This window comes from Gossypium arboreum, chromosome 9 (assembly GCF_025698485.1).
Source record: "Gossypium arboreum isolate Shixiya-1 chromosome 9, ASM2569848v2, whole genome shotgun sequence".
Lineage (NCBI taxonomy): Eukaryota > Viridiplantae > Streptophyta > Magnoliopsida > Malvales > Malvaceae > Gossypium > Gossypium arboreum.
The window spans coordinates 76747988-76766829 of record NC_069078.1 but is presented as its reverse complement, the minus strand read 5'-3'; the positions used below and the strand labels follow the sequence as shown (position 1 = coordinate 76766829).

The window sequence follows — 18842 nt, the reverse complement described above, 5'->3', positions numbered from 1 at the left end:
ATTAATAAACTACTTAGAAAATAATAGTTTAGTATTTCAAATTAATAGGGCAATTTAATTGTAAGAAAAGAATAATTGAATAGGATGTTAAATACTTACATTTTTAAAAGTATTTGTAAAAATCATCTACACTAACATTTTTAAAACTTTTAAAATAATTTTGGAATTATTATTAATTTTTTACTTTTACATTTTTGTTAATTGTTAAAATTATTCAAACCTAGTTGCATTTATTTTTTTCCACCTTAATTTTCTTCTTCTTCTTCTTCTTATTTGAGTGTGGAGATCATTTAATTATGATATAGGGTGTAACAGTTTTAGGATGTTTATACCTCAATTAAAATTGAATTAACTAATCGAATTGATTTAATTTGATTAATCGGTTGGTGAACAATTTAGTTTGATCGGAGGTCGGTTAATATTTTTTTAAATTTCAGTTATCTATTAATTGGTTCGAAATTAAATAATTAACTGAAATAAATAATATGTATTATATATAATATATTTTTATATTAGCAATACATTTTTGAACAATTATTTTTATATTAATCGAAATAAATAATATTTATTATATATAATATATATATTTGAACTATTAAAAATAAGAAATGAACATTAGCAATATATTTTTTTATATGTTTTATACTTATTTTAACTAAAAGACAAAAACATATAACTGAAACATTTCGGTTCAGTTAATGTATTTGAAAAAAAATACGATTCGATTAACGGTTCAATATTTTTACATTTTGAGTAATTCGATTTAATTAATAACCGAACTAACCGTTAATTTAGTTTAACAAGCTCAAGTAGAACACAGTTTGTTATGTGAGCTTGTTACATTCATAATCTTCCCAAGTTACTATCGTCATTACAAATCCTTTGGAGTCCCTGAAAACGAATGAGACTATAACAGATTTTGATTGAATTATATTTGCCTAACCTCAACATCCAATTGCATCCTCGTATCAGTTTGGCCAGGAAATTGGTCCTTCTTACCCACCCCATTTCCCAGTGAGGACGCCCAAGCTGAATATTTCAAGTACTTTGTGTAGGTCTTGGGAAACATGGGGAGCTCATCCCCTCCTCTAAACCTTTGTCGTATCATATCTCCTATTTTCTTACTTAAGTCGTCAGTTTGTTTTTTGGTTGTAAGAAAGTCTTTTAAGGTATCAACTTCTACATTTCCACATTAAATGTTTAGCTTGATTTGAAGACAACACACTAAATTTAAATATTATATCTCTTATTAATATTGCAAATGGCATATAAATTTGTTATAAAAAATTAAATTTCTGGCTCAATCGGTAAAAGTGGAGGCTTTGAGTATTGAGTATTTAAGTTTGAAAGTTATTATGTGTAATTATATGCGTCGGTCTTTGATTTCCATCATGTGTAATTGTCATAAATGGGTTTTGGTCTAATTAGTCTAGTTTATTGGTTTTAGTTTGGATTGTATCAATTTTTAGTTTGTTTGTGCTTGTAATGATTTGATTCTATATTGTGATTACTCAGACACTCTATATATAATAACTTAATGCTTGTGGTTATTCAGACGTATATTTATATTTGTACTTTAATTGTATATTTATTACACTTTAAAATTTCTCATAATTTTTTTTTGGACTTGTAACTATTTTCATATGATAGATTGAAAATGTAATAAAAAATATTGAGCTAAGAAAGGTTGGAAGGTTAAAAAATTGGAGTTCGGCCAATTGAGTTTTAACTCGATTAGTATAAGTATTATTGTCTATATAAGAGGACATAGATTCGAGTACGCTAAAGTGCAATATTCTTTTATTTATAAATTAAGAAGGGGTAATGAATAGTACTAAACATTATATAAAAAAACATATATAATCAAATTTAAAAAAAAAATGAATTTTAGCCCCTACCATTCCCTTTTAACTTGGTCACTGCCTATGGACCACCTTTGCCTCTATGCATTGCTCTTTCAGATAAATGAATTTCAATTTGAAAAATATCCACCCAAATTTGTAACAAATTTCAAAAAAAAAATATAATATTTTAATTTATATAAAAGTTAAATTTTGAAATTAAAAATTAATATTTCACTATTTTTAATCCCGTCAAATACCCATCTTAAATTGATTAAAACAATAGTAAAATCAATGAAAAACATGGTGGAGATCGCCAACTACTTATTTGTCGGGTCATTCACTTCATTATTATTCAAGTAATGAAAAATAAAATTTAAAAAAGAAATACATAAATCCATTCATCATGCATCTAATCCTATATGACTATTAAAAGAAGGTTGATACTTGTTAGGGACTTCCTTTTGTTTATACGTTTCTGTTTTTTTTCTAAAAAGTTTAATTTTTCTTATTATACTTAAATTTAAAATTTAATTTCTATATTTTAATATATAGTTATATACCAATTAGATTAAATTAAATTAAAAATAATCTTTAAAAAATCAAACTTTTATTGAATCAAATGAAAAGTAATGTGTTATTTTAGATTAAATTATCTTTATGGTTTCTCTATTATCTTTAAATTTAAGATTTAGTATATATACTTTAATTTAATATAATTAATTCTTCTATATAATATCATTAGTTATTTAAATTAATTTATACCTTTAATTATTACGGTTAAATATTGAGGTTGATTTTTTTTAAATACCCGTCCCAACTCTATGCAAAAATATGTATATATTCTTTTGTGTTAAGAAAATAATTTTCAAATAAATTCATATTATCATTTTAATTAAAATAATTAAAGATATTAATTATTTAGACAAATTAATGTCATTATAAAATAAATAATTAAATTATGTTAAATTAAAATATAAAAGTTAAATCCTAAATCTCAACATGATAGATAATGAATAAAAAAAGTAAAAGACAAAATCGTGCCATTAGTTAGTACCTTTAAGAGTAGAGACATCGGTTCATTAACTTTTGTCTCCACCGAACTGTTCAACAATTTGCCCTAAAAAGAGACGAAATCTTCATTCGTATTAGAAATAATGACCATGTATGAGGCGTCAGGTGGATCCTCCTCCTCCTTAGCAGCACTCCCGTTGTTGCCTACTTCTAGAGGTTGGTCGTGATTGCCCACCCTCGGCGATTGACTTTGGTGGCTGTTTTCTCTCATTCAACATCATTCCCTTTCTTTCTCTAATATTTAACCAAGTTTAATGCTCAGTTTGACACTTTGACACCTATTTTTTTTTTTTGTCCTACTTTAATGCATCAACTAGCATTTCGCTGCGCTACTTAACTCACAACATTAAAGAAAACTAACATGTGGCACTATTAGATGGCTTTCTTTTATTTTTAAATATTATGTAAAATTTATTAATTAAAAAGGTTTATATATCATAACATTAATTCAAATATTCAAAAAAAGATTTCCTTTAGAAAACAAAATTTTAGAAAATCCTAAAATATATAAATTTAAATTCAAAAATCGTAACAATATAAAAAAAATTCAAAAGAGTCAAAGTTTAGAAAAGTACAAAAAAACCCTCAAAATTTCAAAAAAATATATTCTAGAAAATTTGTAATAAATTTTTTATTTTTAAAACACCACATCATATATCAAAATTTCTAAAATTTCAAAAGTCTAACTCAAAATTGAAAAATAATTAAAAAAAAAGAGACAAATTCCAGAAGATTGTAATAATTAAAAAAACCCGCAAAGAAAAGTATATATAAATTTTATAAAAGAAATTCTTAAATTTTGAAAAATTCAAATGAAAATTCGATTAATGACCGGTCTTAAAGTCAAAGATATATCTCCTAAAATACTTTTTTAAAATATTTTATATTTTTAATATATTTTTTGAATTTCTTTTAAAACATATAGTTTAATTTGAATAATCATAAAAATGTCGTGTCTAACGTTTTAAATGATTGAAAGGTGTTACATAACATATTTTAATAAAGTTTACATGTATTTTTAATATCTATACAAAAACTGTTTTAATAAAATGTATTGAACTGAATTATATAATAATTTAAGTACTAAACTGAAATAAAAAAAGTAATTAAATACTAAAGTGAAAAAAAGTATAATTTGAAGGGTAGACGGGGAATTAAGTGTTTAATAAATGAAAATGTTTAACACGTTTAATTTAAGCTTCGTTTGTTTCATTGAAACGGAAAATAATTTCTACAAAATGATTTATTTTTCTGGAAAAGTTAATATTTTTCGGTGTTTGGATGAACATGTATAAAGTATTTTACATTGTTTCTGATTTTTGAAAATATTTCATAAAAGTTGTTTTCAATAAAACAAATATACATTTGAGATTTTATTATATTTTCATTGTTTAATTGAGTTTATTTCGAAAGCTTATTTATATTTTAATTAATCATGTTTTAGTTTTTATCAAATTTAATTTACTTAATTAAGCTTAATTGTTAATTTCATACATTTAATATAAATTTATGTTTAATTAAGTAGAAAGTGATAAATATTTATTTTGAATATTATTTGGATGAGTAAGGTGAAAAATGATTTAATTTAATAAAAATTGAAGTAAGGAACAAATTGTTAAATTTGTAAATTTTTGAACTAAGGGTTTGAGTAGTGGAATATGAAATATTGATGTAGTAACTATAGTTTATAATTATGAAATATGAAAATTTGGAAAGTTGAGCATAAAATAGTAAAGTTTGAAACTATAATTTGGAAAGTTGAGCATAAAATAGTAAAGTTTGAAACTACAGGTTAAATTGTAAAGATTTCAAAACTTGAGTTTTAGGATTAATTTACATTATTTGAGAATTTACAATTCTGAAAAATAGAATATGAAAGTTTAATTGTTCAAAAGTCAAGGACTAATATTTGAAAATTTTGACAAATTTAGTTGTAAGGACTAAATTTTAAAATTTGGAAATTTTAAAAATGGATTGTTTTGCAAAATTATACAAAATGAGATTTAGGACTGAAGTGTAAAATAAAAAATCTGTTTTGAAGAATTAAATTGTAGAATAGTAAAACTTTAAAATTTAAGAATTTAATCGTAAAAATATAAAATTAAAATATAATGGACTGTTTTCTTTAACAGTGAAAAGAGCTTTCCTCTTTATTTCTTAGACAATAAAGACAGTAAACAAAGGCTTATCAATTTAAAAATGTCTTACCCAAAAAATTTAATAACACATTTTTTTTAAAAGTCTTAATTTTATTATTTTTTAAAACTAACTTTTTTAATAATTTATTTTCCATGAAACAAATAAAGCAAAATAATAAAAATATTATATTAGATTTTAATAGAATAAAACTTAAAAACAGCCTACTAAACTAATTGGATTAGTGCAAAGTGTAGAGTAGAGTCGTAAGTCGTAACAAAGCTTTATTTGGTAATAAGGTTTGGTGGAGGTTTTAAGTGCTGTGGGACCCGCCTTCTTAGTTGTCCTAAAATCCGTCACGCATCCAAATACTTTAATTTTGTTTAACAGAAAAAAAAGCTGTAATTTTTTGATTTAGTGATTCTGCCGACTGTCGTGTATCCGGTATACCCGAGAAGAAAAGCCCATGTTTATTTTGCGTCTGGGCGCTCCCCCTTCAACCTTCTCTTGCTTTGTTTACCACCATCAAGATATAGAGATTTGTTGGAGCTTTTAACATTGAGATCTGTACCATTCTTTTTTCGGTTTCTGTAATTTCACTTTTCTCTGTTTCTGATTATTCCTTCTTATAATTTTCATTGGAGATCAATTTCTTTTTTCCTTTGATTTTCATTGAGCTTCATGTAAGTTGAACTTCTTTCATTGCTTGCCTTGACTGATAATATGACTTGTCGATCTTATGAGGTTAGAGATATGAATGTTTTTTCTTGTTTTATAGAATTCCTCAGCCGTGGTCCCCGTAGCTTTTGCAGTTCTTTTCTGTGTCAATTTCGTGGTTTGATTTATTTAGTTTGTTCTGCAGATGAGGCTTTTTGCCTGAACAATCACATGGAAGTTTTAATGAATGAGAACTTTAACGAACTTTGTCTTTTACTCTTGCATATTCTGCAGATAGAAACCTATTTTTTTCATTTTTTTTATGCAGCTGTCCTTAGCTGTTTTGTCTGGAAATCTAACGCACGTGTTTACAAAATTGGTTTTTAGTTGCAAGGTTAGTTGATCCTTGGAGTGATTGAGGGGCAGCTGGATGCTGTTTTCTTACACATGTTAATATGGAAAAGAAAAAGGCAATCTCTCAATACAGAGAGAGGCTGGACAACACTCTGTCCTCTGCTGAACTGACTGATCCCGAGACACTTAAAACCCTTGTCAAGAATCAGATTTTACGATATGCACAACATGAGAAAGAAGGTTTTAGAGCATTAATTCCAATTTAATGTTAAAGCTGCTATATGTGTACTTTGAATCCCTCTATGTACATTCCTTACTAAATTAAGTGTTTGTTTTCAAGTATATACTGTCCAACTTTTTCTTCTTTCTTATTTTGGTCAACAGAATTTAGTGAACATTTATTGGACAAAAGGGCTCAGGAAGTATCCAATTTTCTCGACATGTTAAGGAGTACTTCTGTTGATGATCATCAAGTGTCAGAATACAGTGAGACATCACATGGGGAATGGAAGGTATGCTCTATCAGTTTAGATTCCCTTATTTTTCTTATATCAATGCCTTTATTGAGCATATCTTAGTGGAAGGAACCATGTTATGTTCTACATCATGATTATTGTTCACCAAGATATATAGCGAACCTTTATTTGCAGTTGAAGCATGATAATGAAGAGTTCCGTGTTATGTACCGTGAAGGACCTCATGGCACCCCTTTTCATACTTTACTAGTTGAAGGCTATGTAGATGGGCCTTTGGATGTTTGTAAGTTCTGCCCATGCTTTAATTATTTTTGAATTTCCTCCTGAATCATGAGCAGAAGACTATGAAATTGCAATTGGCTTAAGACTTAAATACTACTCATGATTGTATAAGAAACTTTTTCATGAGCAACTTAATTGCAGGTTTATGTATCTCTTGGGAGTCACCCCTATACAAGAAATGGTGAGAATTGTTTTCATTCTTGCACTTGATTCTAATGTAGAATTAGCATTGCTCTATATTACTGGTAAAACTGTGTAACCTGCATGCTTTCATTCTTTTTTATATCCTCTGTTGAAGTAATATGTTGTGTATCAATGACCTTGGTTGTGTGTTGTTACAGAAAATCTCTCTACAAATCAGAATGTTTTGTAGACACCTATTTCTATTCTGTTCTTGCACCACTAGTACAATATCTATGTAATTGCACTTGTATAATTATAAATGGATAATTGGTGAGAATTTGTCACAAAAGATTGACAGACAGGGGAGAGGATACTTGATATCTAACAATAATATGTAGCTGATTTTAAGACTTCATCCAGTTCAAGTGAAAATGTGTATGTTTTTGAAAATAATCTTTGTTTGCTTTTCCTAGGTGGCCTCAGTCTAGCTTTCCACCTTTCAAAGTAACTAGTTCCACCTGTTTGCAAAAGATCCGAATTGGTGAACAGATAGCTCTAGTGAGGTTTGTCAAGCCTAGAACTACAACAGTTCATTTAGATATTTTTCCTTCTTTCAGTAGTATGTTGAAGTCTGAAATTGTAAAATGCTTACTTATCTTTGTATTTTCGGAAGAAAGGGTGAAGGTTGCATGGCCGCTGTCAGCTAGGGAGGCTCTAGTACACTATTTTTTCTTTGAGTACTTTCAAGATGATCTGATTGTTATTCTTGTGAACACGGTAGTCACTTCAAAGACTCGAATATGGTTTCCCCTCCTTTGCAATTTACATTCTTCCCATATACTGGAAATCTATCTAAATACTTCTGTTCTTATGCTTTTAGATATCAGATGTGAGCCATATTGATAAAGCAACTCATGGATTTACTAATGATGGAATCCCTGAAGCAAAAGATGTTGTAAGGATTGATGTAGTTGGAGGCTTTGCTTTGCAGAAGGTGAACAACGAGAGAAGCTACTTTAGGTAAGTTGCAATACTTTAAGCTGTCATATTAAGATAGGCAAGTAAATGTTGCCATATGCATTTCTGGGCGAGAAAAGGGTCAACAGATTTAGGCCCCTCTACAAGCACCAAAGAGTTTTATCTGCAAAGATAGCAGATGCCTTGTATAATTGTGGCTTTGGCTCTTGCTGTTGCTTGAAATCTCAATAGGACATATGCTTGAGGAGCTTATTTTTCAAATATCCCAGAGTATGACTCGTAAGACATTAATGGAGATGTTAATATATTTGGGGTTGGCATTGGCTAAATACTGGTCTTCGATGATTCCATTTGATCGGAGATGTGATTAGGAGAGCCTGAATTAGGGTCATTGGATCTGCTAAGGCATTCGGTCCAACTGTATTACACAACCAGCTTTTTTCTTGTTCGGATCTGAATTCAGGTCATTTTTAATCATAAGGACTTGGGAGTTTATTTCAAATGGCTGCTTTATTTTTCCTCCCTTATGTGGCATTGAGTGTCAAATAGGCATTACCAAGTATTTTCTTTCTGAAATGTGACTATCTATAGATACCGGGAGGATCATTTGCAATCATGGCTGTAGAAACCGTGTCCATATCACCTTTTGAAGGTCGTATTCCTCTCATGATTCTTCCTTGTTTGTAGGACAATAGCAAATATGGATATGAAGCTGGATTTTGTCCCTCCATCCCTTATAAACTTCATTGCAAGGCAGCTTATTGGAAATGGTTTTAGACTCTATCAGAAGGTCACACATTCTTCTGACATGGCACCTTCATTTCCTGCAAGTAGTTTATGATTATCTGTCTTTTTAATTGCTACCAATTAAGTGTGACTCATTTGGCTCGTCAATGTATGCAATGAAGTAATGGGTAAAAATCAATCCATCATTTGTCTTAAAAGGTTCCATTGCTGAGAGCTTCCAGATTAGTAACTTCATTTTTTCATGATGCTTATTATTATTACCCTACCGATTGATCTCTCACATTTTTCCAGTCTACAATGCTTACAGACTGTGGCTTCTGTCACTAATAGCGATGAGGATTACAGCAAAGCCTTGGGAGACCCTCTGTTTTGCCTAATTCGTGGAGCTCTTTTTTCCAATAACAAATCAGGCGAAGTTCTTGAAGCACAAGAAATTAAAAGGGAACCTGGTATTTTTCCTAAGGAGGATGAAATTGTGCCTAACGAGAATGAAATTGTAGACATACAAGATGGCACAAACGATGCAGAACCAGAGGTTCATGCTAATGAACCTGCTGGTGAATCTCCACTGAAGATAGCACTAGACGCAAAGAGAAAAGCTTTTGGTGAAATTGAGGAAGAAGAAAGTGAAGAGAGTACATGCTTGGAGGAGAGCATTAAGGCTGCAAATCAACCTTCAACCAATAGTTTTGCTGATTCAAGTGGCGTAAATGCTAAACAAAGGGTTTCTATTCGTCCAGAGGTGAAAGAAGCTCTGGGAACATTGGAGAAGGCCATTTCAATTGTACGGCAATATAGATTTAATGCCCAAAGCAGATCTTCTAGTTTCTCTGATGAAGAAACTCCGAATTTTGAAGAGGGTGCTGTAGAAGACTCAACTTTTTCTGCAGAAGCCAATGTTTGTTCAAAAGTCGAGGTTGGTCATGAAGCTGGCTCCAAAAAGTTCGCGGAGGATTTGGATACGACTTCGGATAACTCCAAGAATAGCAATGACATAAACAACACAAGGTAATCATGTTAAGATATTTTCACATGTATCCACTTGAATAGTCGAGGGGAGTAGGAGAGTCACCCCGTCATCCTTTGGCCTTTTTCACAATTCCCCTAGTTTAATGTTAAAACCAAAATAATGGGATACATCTGTTTTGCAGGTCTGGTGGACCAAATTCTATGTCAAGGGAAGTACACCATAACAAAGTAGTACCGGCATCGCCTCATCAAAATGCATCAATGCTACCAATGGATGGTAACCAGGTTGGTTTGAATTCTTATGGGAATGGAACCATAAAGACAAATGGGTTTCATGAAAAGGGTGTTGAAAAGCCGAGTAAGTGGAGAAAGCATAGGTACTGTTGCATTGGTTTCAATTCAGGGTAGGTATTAGCCTCCACCCCTGAAGAAGACAGACCTTAGATGGATCAAAGCAAGGTATTTCATTTTAATAAGACCTAATAGAGTGGATTTTGTAATATCTTATACAATAATATGTTGTAATTTGTAACCCTAAATAAGTTTTTAAGTACCAATTTTAACAACTTTGTGCCATATGATTTGTGGGGTATGAAGGTGAAGGGATCTTCTCAACAGACACGGTATTAGACTTGAAGTTTTCTTGTTTTCTTTTTTGCAATGCAGTCTGCCAAAGAATCGAAAAGTCATAAATGACTTCCAGAATTGGTATACCATAAATGAAAGGAAATATGTTTTCAGTGTTTCAGACAAAGACTATGCCATCCCTATGCTTAATATTCTCTCTCTCTCAAAATATTTTCTAATTTCTTAACCAGCTAAACCATTGGTTTCCTCCTTACAGAACACCCACTTTAATGGCAGTGATGGCACGTTCTTGCATTTTTCTTTGCCTGCTTTTGGTTTGTACTATTTTTTATTTTTTGAAAGAAAGAAATTATATGTTAAAATCAAACATTGAGAAAACTCATTACATAATATTTATCAAATAACCGCAAACGAGGTTTCCTATCTTTTTTGAGCTTGATTATCTTATCAGTAAGGCTATTCTCTTCTCTTGGAATATGTTGAAGATTTTAATGACTTAATTGCTTCAATAACAATAGGGTTCTCATAACTAAAGCAGAATTAGAACTTTTATGAACTCTTTCGTGAATGAGATTAATTGCCTCAAGATTGTCAGACCGTATAAGTATCACACACACTAAAATGATAATGCAATTAAATTCAAATATTTATTGGACAATTAAAACAATAATAAAATACAATTAAATTTAATTCATATTATACTAATATATAAGAATAAATTGAATTTTAATAATTATTAAATACAAGATGCACATACACATTATAAGAAACCTGACAAACTCCTCGTGCATATATAGGAAAAAAACCTTACATGTTTTTTGAAAAAAAAATGAATAAACAAAATAAAAGTACATAGAACTTGGAGAAAAAACCATGACAAAAATAAAATAAATCAAGAATTAAATTTAATGAATATTACATTCTCTTATAATTATAAGTAATTATAATTTTCTAGACGTATTCATATCTAAATTTTTCTAGCCATGTTTGATAGTATAATTTGTAATTATATAGTTACAAAATTTATATTTTTTAAAATATTATTTATTATAAAAATTATCAATACAATAAAAAATTTCTAAACAAGTAACAAACATTAAAATCAAATCATCATATGTAATTTTATTATTTTATTTACTTGTTAAAGCCTTTCATATTTGTTGAATTATTTTTCTTTAACATTTAACATATACTCTTTATTCATCATTTGTTTGCCCTTGACCAAGTTTTTCACAAATGTATAATTAAGATTATAAATATTTATTTCTTCCATGTGCTCCTTAAAGTTATGGACAATCTCAATTTCACCTTCGAATGAAATTATAAAATATGCAACGTACAAATATAATTCCATTTTTTATGCTATATTGAGGTGATGTTGTTAATATGATAATTTTTTTAAAACAACAAATGCTCTCTCAAACACATTTCGAAGTTTTAAATGTCTTAAATTAAAAAAGTTTGCGAATCGACTCTGGTGCTTATGTCTACATCCATTTTTTCAAATGGTATCGTACCTTATAATATGTTACAAGAAAACTTTTTGTATTTTGCATAACTATTAAATAGCATTTATCACATGATATTTGGATTCATGACACAAATGATCTATTTAGCTTTAATTATAAAATTTATATAAATCTAATTTAGAGAAATACTTATCATAGGTTATAAAGCTTTTATAAAACCTAAATTAGGTAAAAATAATATAAAATTAAAATATATAACCTTTATATAGTTTTGAATCACTTTCATTTGTATTGTGTCACTTCTCACATCCAAAGCTCAGAAACATTAGCCCTTAAATGGTTTGTAGGAGAAGAAGATGGCCCCCATTTTTGGCTCAAGTTCACAGCATGCATACTGCCCATCATTGTTTCCCCTTTCTTGACCAATGGGTATAGTTTCTATAGCTTCAACAGTCTCCTTGGATAAATGGATTGTTGGTTTATCATGCACTAATAGAGATATTATGTCTTGATTATAGTTTATCCCTTGCTTCAGCCCCAACAATTTTTAGTTTGAATATGCCGATTTGCTATAATTAGAAAGAAAGTGACGGTTCACTACTGCCGGTCCAACAACCCACAAAACTGAAAATATGTAAGCCGTCCATCACCATGTGAGGCCAACAGTAATGTTGTAACAACTAATAAGCACTCAAACCCTCACTGTTGGTTAGCTAAACCCTCTCGGAACCCATTTTAACCCGTTCAATTTTCAACTTATCTAACGCCAATATATAAACCTGCCTTTCCTTATTTTCTCTTTTTTCTCCGGGAAATAATAACAAGGCAGAAATTTCAGCAATCATTTCCTTTCCTTTTTATCTTTGATTATATACAAATGGATTAACCAAAAACTTCAATCCCTACCTCCCCAAGATATTTATATTTTTTCCCATTATTTATGATTCCAAATATTTGCTTTTCACATTGAATTTTCCTATTGTCGTCTTTTGTCTGCATTGCCTTATTGGAAGTTTCTTTCTTCAACTTCTTTTTTTACGACCATTGAACATTCTATTTACGTGGGAAGTTTTCTGAGATTTCTCTTCTTTTTTTTTTCTTTTTTTTTTATTTGGGCTTTGATGAAATTGTTTTTGTGTGGGATAATTCATCTCTTTGATACATTTTATTGATCATAGATCATTGAATCATTGGTTTTGGTTGCACGGTGCTGAAGGTGCTAGGGTTGGTTTATTTTGGCTAAAAGCCTAAGGGATAGAAGAAAGCTTTCTTTTATAGATGTACATATATAAGAGAAGGTGTTAGAATCGAGAGTAGTTTTAGATGGGAAATAATTGTTTTAAAACAATCTCAAATTCCATTTGTGGACCATCTGAAGAAGAAAAGGAGAAAGAAAAAGAAGAGGTTCCAAATGTAACTGCTGAGTCAGAAAGTAAAGAAAAAGGAGCTTCCGATGTTCAGAACCAGCCCCCCGAAGAAATAAAGATTGTTAAGGAAGGGACAGAAAGGGAACAAGAAGGGAAATCTAAAGAAGAAACCCAAATGCAACAATCAAAGTGTGAGCTTCAAATACTTGATTCCAAACCAGCACAGGTATCAACACAGGTAACACCACAGACTGCTATAAACAACGAGGAAGAGCATAAGGTTGAGCCTAAAAAAACACCAAGGAGACCCCATAATGTTAAGAGGCAGTCATGCGCAGGACTGAAGATAGATTCAGTATTACAGACGAAAACAGGTCATTTGAAGGAATACTATAGCTTGGGGACCAAGGTAGGGAATGGACAGTTTGGGACAACTTTTGTATGTGTGGAGAAAGGTACTGGGAATAAGTTTGCTTGCAAATCGATTGCTAAAAGGAAACTGGCAACTCTAGATGATGTTGAAGACGTGCGAAGGGAAATTCAGATAATGCATCACATGTCATGGCACCCTAATGTTGTGACCATCAAAGGGGCTTATGAAGATCCCATGGCGGTTCATGTTGTCATGGATTTGTGTGCAGGGGGGGAACTCTTTGATAGGATTGTTAAGAGAGGGCATTATTCTGAAAGGAAGGCGGCAGAATTAGCAAGGGTCATTGTTGGTTTTGTTGAAGCCTGTCATTCCATGGGTGTAATGCATAGGGATCTTAAGCCTGAAAATTTTCTTTTTGTCAATGACGAGGAGGATTCACCTCTTAAAGCCATTGATTTTGGGTTATCAATATTCTTCAAGCCTGGTATGTTCTAAATTCTTTGCTTTTTTGGTTTCTTTTTAGTCCATCTCAATTGCTGTTCTGAAAGATTAATTTAGCCTTACCTCACCCTGGGAAATTTGTAGTAAACATTTGTAGGTGAATGGTTCATGTTGAATTTAAAGCTTAATTTGCTCACTTTCCATGAACTTGCTAGCTTAAAATTAGAATGGAAACTGCATACGTTCTTCTATATCTATCTATCTATCTATCTATATTCAAACGCTTGGTTTCACAACTTTAGGTTTTTCTTCTTGTTATTCTTTAACTACTTCTATTTGATGATTGCATTTGATGAAAGGAAAATGTTTCTTTGAAAATTTTCAACTTACATGAATAACAACATATGTTATATTTAGGTTTACACGAACATTTATATTTAAATTGGTGTACCCATTTTCATTTTTATACATATGGAATAAAAACAAATAAAATATTGAACTACCCAAGTGATATTTTAAAAATCTTGTAAGAGTTGAAAATGATGTTTGGGATTGGATGTAGCAGACTTCGATGTTAGTTTACATATACCGAATTGAATTAAGTATTCTTGGTAGCCTGTTGAATTGGTTCCAACAGGAAAACAAAATTAGAGAAATTTCCACAATATTGTGAAGCTGCGTATGCAATAAGCAATGAGTAGTTTTGTTAATGAAGGTGTTAAAATTTCAGGGGATACCTTTTCTGTTGTGGTTGGAAGCCCATACTATGTAGCACCTGAGGTTTTAAACAAGTGTTACGGTCCAGAAGCTGATGTGTGGAGTGCTGGGGTGATCATCTATATTCTCCTGTGTGGGGTGCCTCCATTTTGGGGTGGTAAGACTTATCAATTTGAGACAATATGTGATCGTTCTTGTTCAACACTGCAGTTTTAAGATAAATTTGGTGTATTTGTGCTGTTTTGGTGCAGAAACGGAAGAAGAAATATTTGATGAGGTATTGAATGGTGAACCTGACTTCACATCGGATCCTTGGCCTAGTATATCTGAAAGTGCGAAAGATCTATTAGCAAAAATGCTTGTTAGAAACCCCAAGAAGCGGATAACTGCACACGAAGTACTGCGTAAGTCCCCTTTTACTATATAGCATTGGATGAGTATTGCTGAACTTAGATGATATAGTTTTATTTGATGATAATCCAAATAATCAGTATCTTTGTTTGTTCACCATTGTTGTGGGAGAGTTGTTGTCAATGAAAGGATGTCTGATTATTAGGGTTAGGTTGCTATAGGGACAAAGTATGAAAGAATATATTACTTATAAGAATGTCGAAGCTAACTCGTCTTTGGTTCCTTGCAGGCCACAGTTGGGTTCAGGCTGATGGGGTGGCACCGGACAGCCCACTTGATTCTTTAGTCCTAGGACGCATGAAGCAATTTTCTTCAATGAACAAGCTCAAGAAAATGGCCTTAAGAGTAAGTTTCTACCCGTGAGAATAGGCCTATCTCTTTCATATATATGGGTATGGGAGTAAGATGACTAAGATCCTCCAAATTTAAGGAAAGAAGTTGGAAAAACATATCCGAGTATAGTAAGTGAAATTCTTTCAATGCACAAATCTCAGTAGCTAAAATGACCTATCCCTTTTTTCTTTTTAGGTCATTGCACAAAGGCTTTCTCAAGAAGAAATAGCGGGATTGAAGGAAATATTTAAGATGATAGACACGGATAATAGTGGTCAAATCACGTTTGAAGAACTCAAAGCTGGATTGCAAAGCTTTGGTGCTAGTCTCCCTGAATCAGAATTTCAAGCTCTAATGCAGGCTGTAAGTTTCATTTCAGAATCCTGCCACTTTTTAGGCCTTAATCATTAATGCTTCATCATAGTTAAAAAAGAAAAGATTCTTTGATTGAAATTGTTGTTTACCAGGAAGACAACAAGATTATGCTATTTCTGCATCCCTCTTAATCTAATCAACCTCCTTTTGGTTTTGTTTGGAAATGGCAGGCGGACGTAAATAACAGTGGTTCAATCGATTATCAGGAGTTCATAGCTGCAACGTTGCATCTAAATATGATCCAGAATGAAGATAATCTGATGGCTGCCTTCTCGTATTTCGACAGAGACGGCAGTGGTTACATCACTCTAGAAGAGATTCAAAAAGCTTGTCAAGAGTTTGGCATCAAGGATATCCACATGGATGAAATGATGCGTGAAGTCGATCAGGACAATGTAAGCCAAACGACAAGGATGCAAAGCATGAAAATAGTGGTATTCCTTTCTATTGAACAAGTTTTGGTGTTGGACTCATTTTTTGTGTACTTTTTTCAGGACGGCCGGATAGATTACAACGAATTTATAGCGATGATGCAGAAAGGGAATCCTGAAGTTGGTAAGAGGGATCGTGAGGGTAAGGGTTTGAGCATTGGATTTAGGGAGGCATTGCCAGGTTCCTGACAAATAGGCGTCACATAGGGCCTTTTCTTTTCTTTAGTTTCTTCCCAACTTTTTAGAGTTTAGCTTTAGTTTAGCTCTTCAAAGTTTGAGGATTATCAGGCGCAATCCTTTGATGACCAGATGTCGGGTTTCCTTATATTTGTACATATTTTGCCATTCCCTACACCCATTCATATTCTTGTTTTTTAGGCTAAAATACTACCGCAATTCAATATGAAAGAAGAGATCAGGCAGATGCTGAGCTCATAGGAGTGTATGAATCAACAAATTATGCTCTAGTGTATCACTTTTTAAACTCGTATTGCTATTTTAAGTGTTTCCAATGCTCTTATATATAGATATAGATATAAGCACAAATTTGGGAAAAAAAAAATTTCACACTGAGTAAATTATATTATAAAATTGAAATAATAAAAAATTTATTAATGTTATGTGATAATTAGAGGTGTTGGCAAAAATGGATCTAAAATTTTGTCAAAGCCCGACCCGGATAAAAATGTTAAAATTCAAACTTGACCCGACTCACCCGTATAAATTTTTTTATATAATTTTTAAATATATATAATATATCAAAATTACTAAAAATATTAAAATTAATATTTCCCAATAAATTAAAAAAATAATATTAAAATAACAAAAAATAACATACAAAATGACTAAAATGCACATCCGAATCAGCATATCATATAGGAAAGATAGTAGTACTCAAGTCTCATTTTTTTGCCACAAAACAAGGTTGAAGTCTCTTTGGATGTTGTTGGACTAAAAAACGGCTATTAAAGTGCACCGCACTCAAAAGTAGAGGTGCTCATGGGTCGGTTCGGGTTGAGTTTAAGTATGATATTAAAATACTTTATACTTGTCCAGGTTCGGCCCAGTTCGAAATCTGAATCTAAAATTTTGTCCAAACCCATCCAAATTTGTAGAAGACTAACTCAAGCTTATTTTATGCCCGCCCATATTGTTTTTTTAATTCTTTTAAAAAATATTTATTTTATTTTATTTTAATATTTAATAATTTTATGCATTTTTTATTTATTGAAATTTTTTATATAATCATCTTAACATTATTTTAATGTTTACATTAGAGTAATATTATATATTTAGTATAGTTTTTTTTTGGTAGAAAAGAGACAGCACTAAGCGATTACAACAGCTGATTCATAAGTTAAACGGATCTAGACCCATAACGGTCTTCACCCAACAAGTCTCTAACCGAAACCGGTAGAACTACAGACAAACGAAGCAAAGAATCTCCTGTGTCAATACATTTAGCCATGTGGTCCGCAACCCCATTTTGATCCCTTGGAATATGTCGGATGTAAACCTCCTATCTTCGACGCAACAACTGATGTAACAACTGTAATTCCACTAAGCTACTATTGGCTCCTTCACCAAACAATATTAATTCTACCAATAGAGTATTATTACACTCAACTTCAACATTTCTAAACCCCTTTTCCCGGGCTATAAAAAGGCCTTCCAACATCGCTCTTGTCTTAACTTTAAAAACTGATTCTTTACCAAAGCTCATCGTATAACCCTACAACCAATTTGCATTCGAATTCCTTAACACTCTTCTAATAGAAGCACTTTGCCTACTAATTGACACCGCCCCATCAGAATAAAGTCAGAATTAATCTTTATATAACCCATTTTAGGAGGCAACCAACTCGAAATGCCCTTATGGGTCTTGGCGGCTCCATTTCACATCCAAATTCAGATAATTTCTGGCCCAATTGTAACTTGTATCCGCAATGGCTTGGGTACACCTGTGACAATCAGAAAAAAAAGCATCTATATTTCTATTTTTACAAATTAGCCAACACAATATTACAAATAGGGTTTGCCAATTAAGATCATCGTTACTCAAGTTGCTTTTATTCTGCAAATTCCATAAAAGTCACTCCTTAAACAGTAGAGAAAAAAAGATACTCTGATCTTGCCTTGGAACCACTACTACCCATATAGCTTTAGAAAAGGAGCAATCACGAACTACATGATATATAAAAATAACATAATATAAAGTATTATAAATTTAAACAGGTCGGGTCGGGCCGGACTTGAGCCTTGAATATTAAAGCCCGAGCGCAACTCATATTTTAAACATGCCTTATATTTTTGCCGAAACCCTCTTAAATTTCGAGTAAGCCTTCGAATTTGGAGAGGTAACCCAGCTTGTTAATAGGTCTAGCCATAAGGTTTTCCCCTCCTTCATGTTATCTCTTAAAGCAATTACAGACCAAAATTGCTGAAGAGCGAAACCATAGCTATATAAAAAATTAATTATTAGATTTAAGCGGTAAAGTTTAGTCATATATTAATTAAAATTAAGGACTTAATATTTGATAAAATTTAAATTTAAATTATGAAAAATTTTATTTTTGTTTTCATCTATATTTTTAAAATATTTCACGTTATTTTAAATAAATTTAAATTTTAAACTTAAAAATTTTTAAAACGGTATTGCAATGTTAAAGAAAAATTAAAATAACCGATTGAGTTTTAGCT

The 18842-nt window shown here is 31.2% G+C and overlaps 2 protein-coding genes across 12 annotated transcripts; both read left to right on the top strand.

Annotated features, from left to right (window-relative positions):
* Window positions 1–5302: 5302 nt before the first annotated feature.
* Window positions 5303–10203, top strand: LOC108457277 (uncharacterized). 5 transcript variants are annotated; one of them, XM_053018994.1, is made up of 11 exons: window positions 5303–5795; window positions 6096–6302; window positions 6447–6574; window positions 6713–6821; window positions 6962–7001; window positions 7417–7506; window positions 7621–7720; window positions 7824–7963; window positions 8609–8711; window positions 8976–9676; window positions 9820–10203. In XM_053018994.1, the coding sequence occupies exons 2-11, from the start codon at window positions 6164–6166 to the stop codon at window positions 10043–10045; spliced, it is 1776 nt and encodes a 591-aa protein (XP_052874954.1). In that variant the 5' UTR covers window positions 5303–5795; window positions 6096–6163; the 3' UTR covers window positions 10046–10203. The 5 variants fall into 5 exon arrangements, with proteins under 5 accessions (XP_052874954.1, XP_017611746.1, XP_017611745.1 ...); XM_017756257.2 differs by having other exon boundaries at window positions 5304–5641; XM_017756256.2 differs by having other exon boundaries at window positions 5304–5734.
* A 2303-nt stretch (window positions 10204–12506) lies between these two features.
* LOC108455511 (calcium-dependent protein kinase 26-like) lies at window positions 12507–16654 on the top strand. 7 transcript variants are annotated; one of them, XM_053019267.1, is made up of 8 exons: window positions 12507–13182; window positions 13300–13918; window positions 14606–14749; window positions 14844–14996; window positions 15233–15348; window positions 15532–15699; window positions 15882–16106; window positions 16206–16654. In XM_053019267.1, exons 1-8 carry the CDS (start codon window positions 13018–13020, stop codon window positions 16329–16331), a joined length of 1716 nt encoding a protein of 571 aa, XP_052875227.1. In that variant the 5' UTR covers window positions 12507–13017; the 3' UTR covers window positions 16332–16654. The 7 variants fall into 7 exon arrangements, with proteins under 7 accessions (XP_052875227.1, XP_052875229.1, XP_017609550.1 ...); XM_053019269.1 differs by having other exon boundaries at window positions 12507–13234; window positions 13376–13918; XM_017754061.2 differs by having other exon boundaries at window positions 12507–13236; window positions 13327–13918.
* Window positions 16655–18842: the final 2188 nt, after the last annotated feature.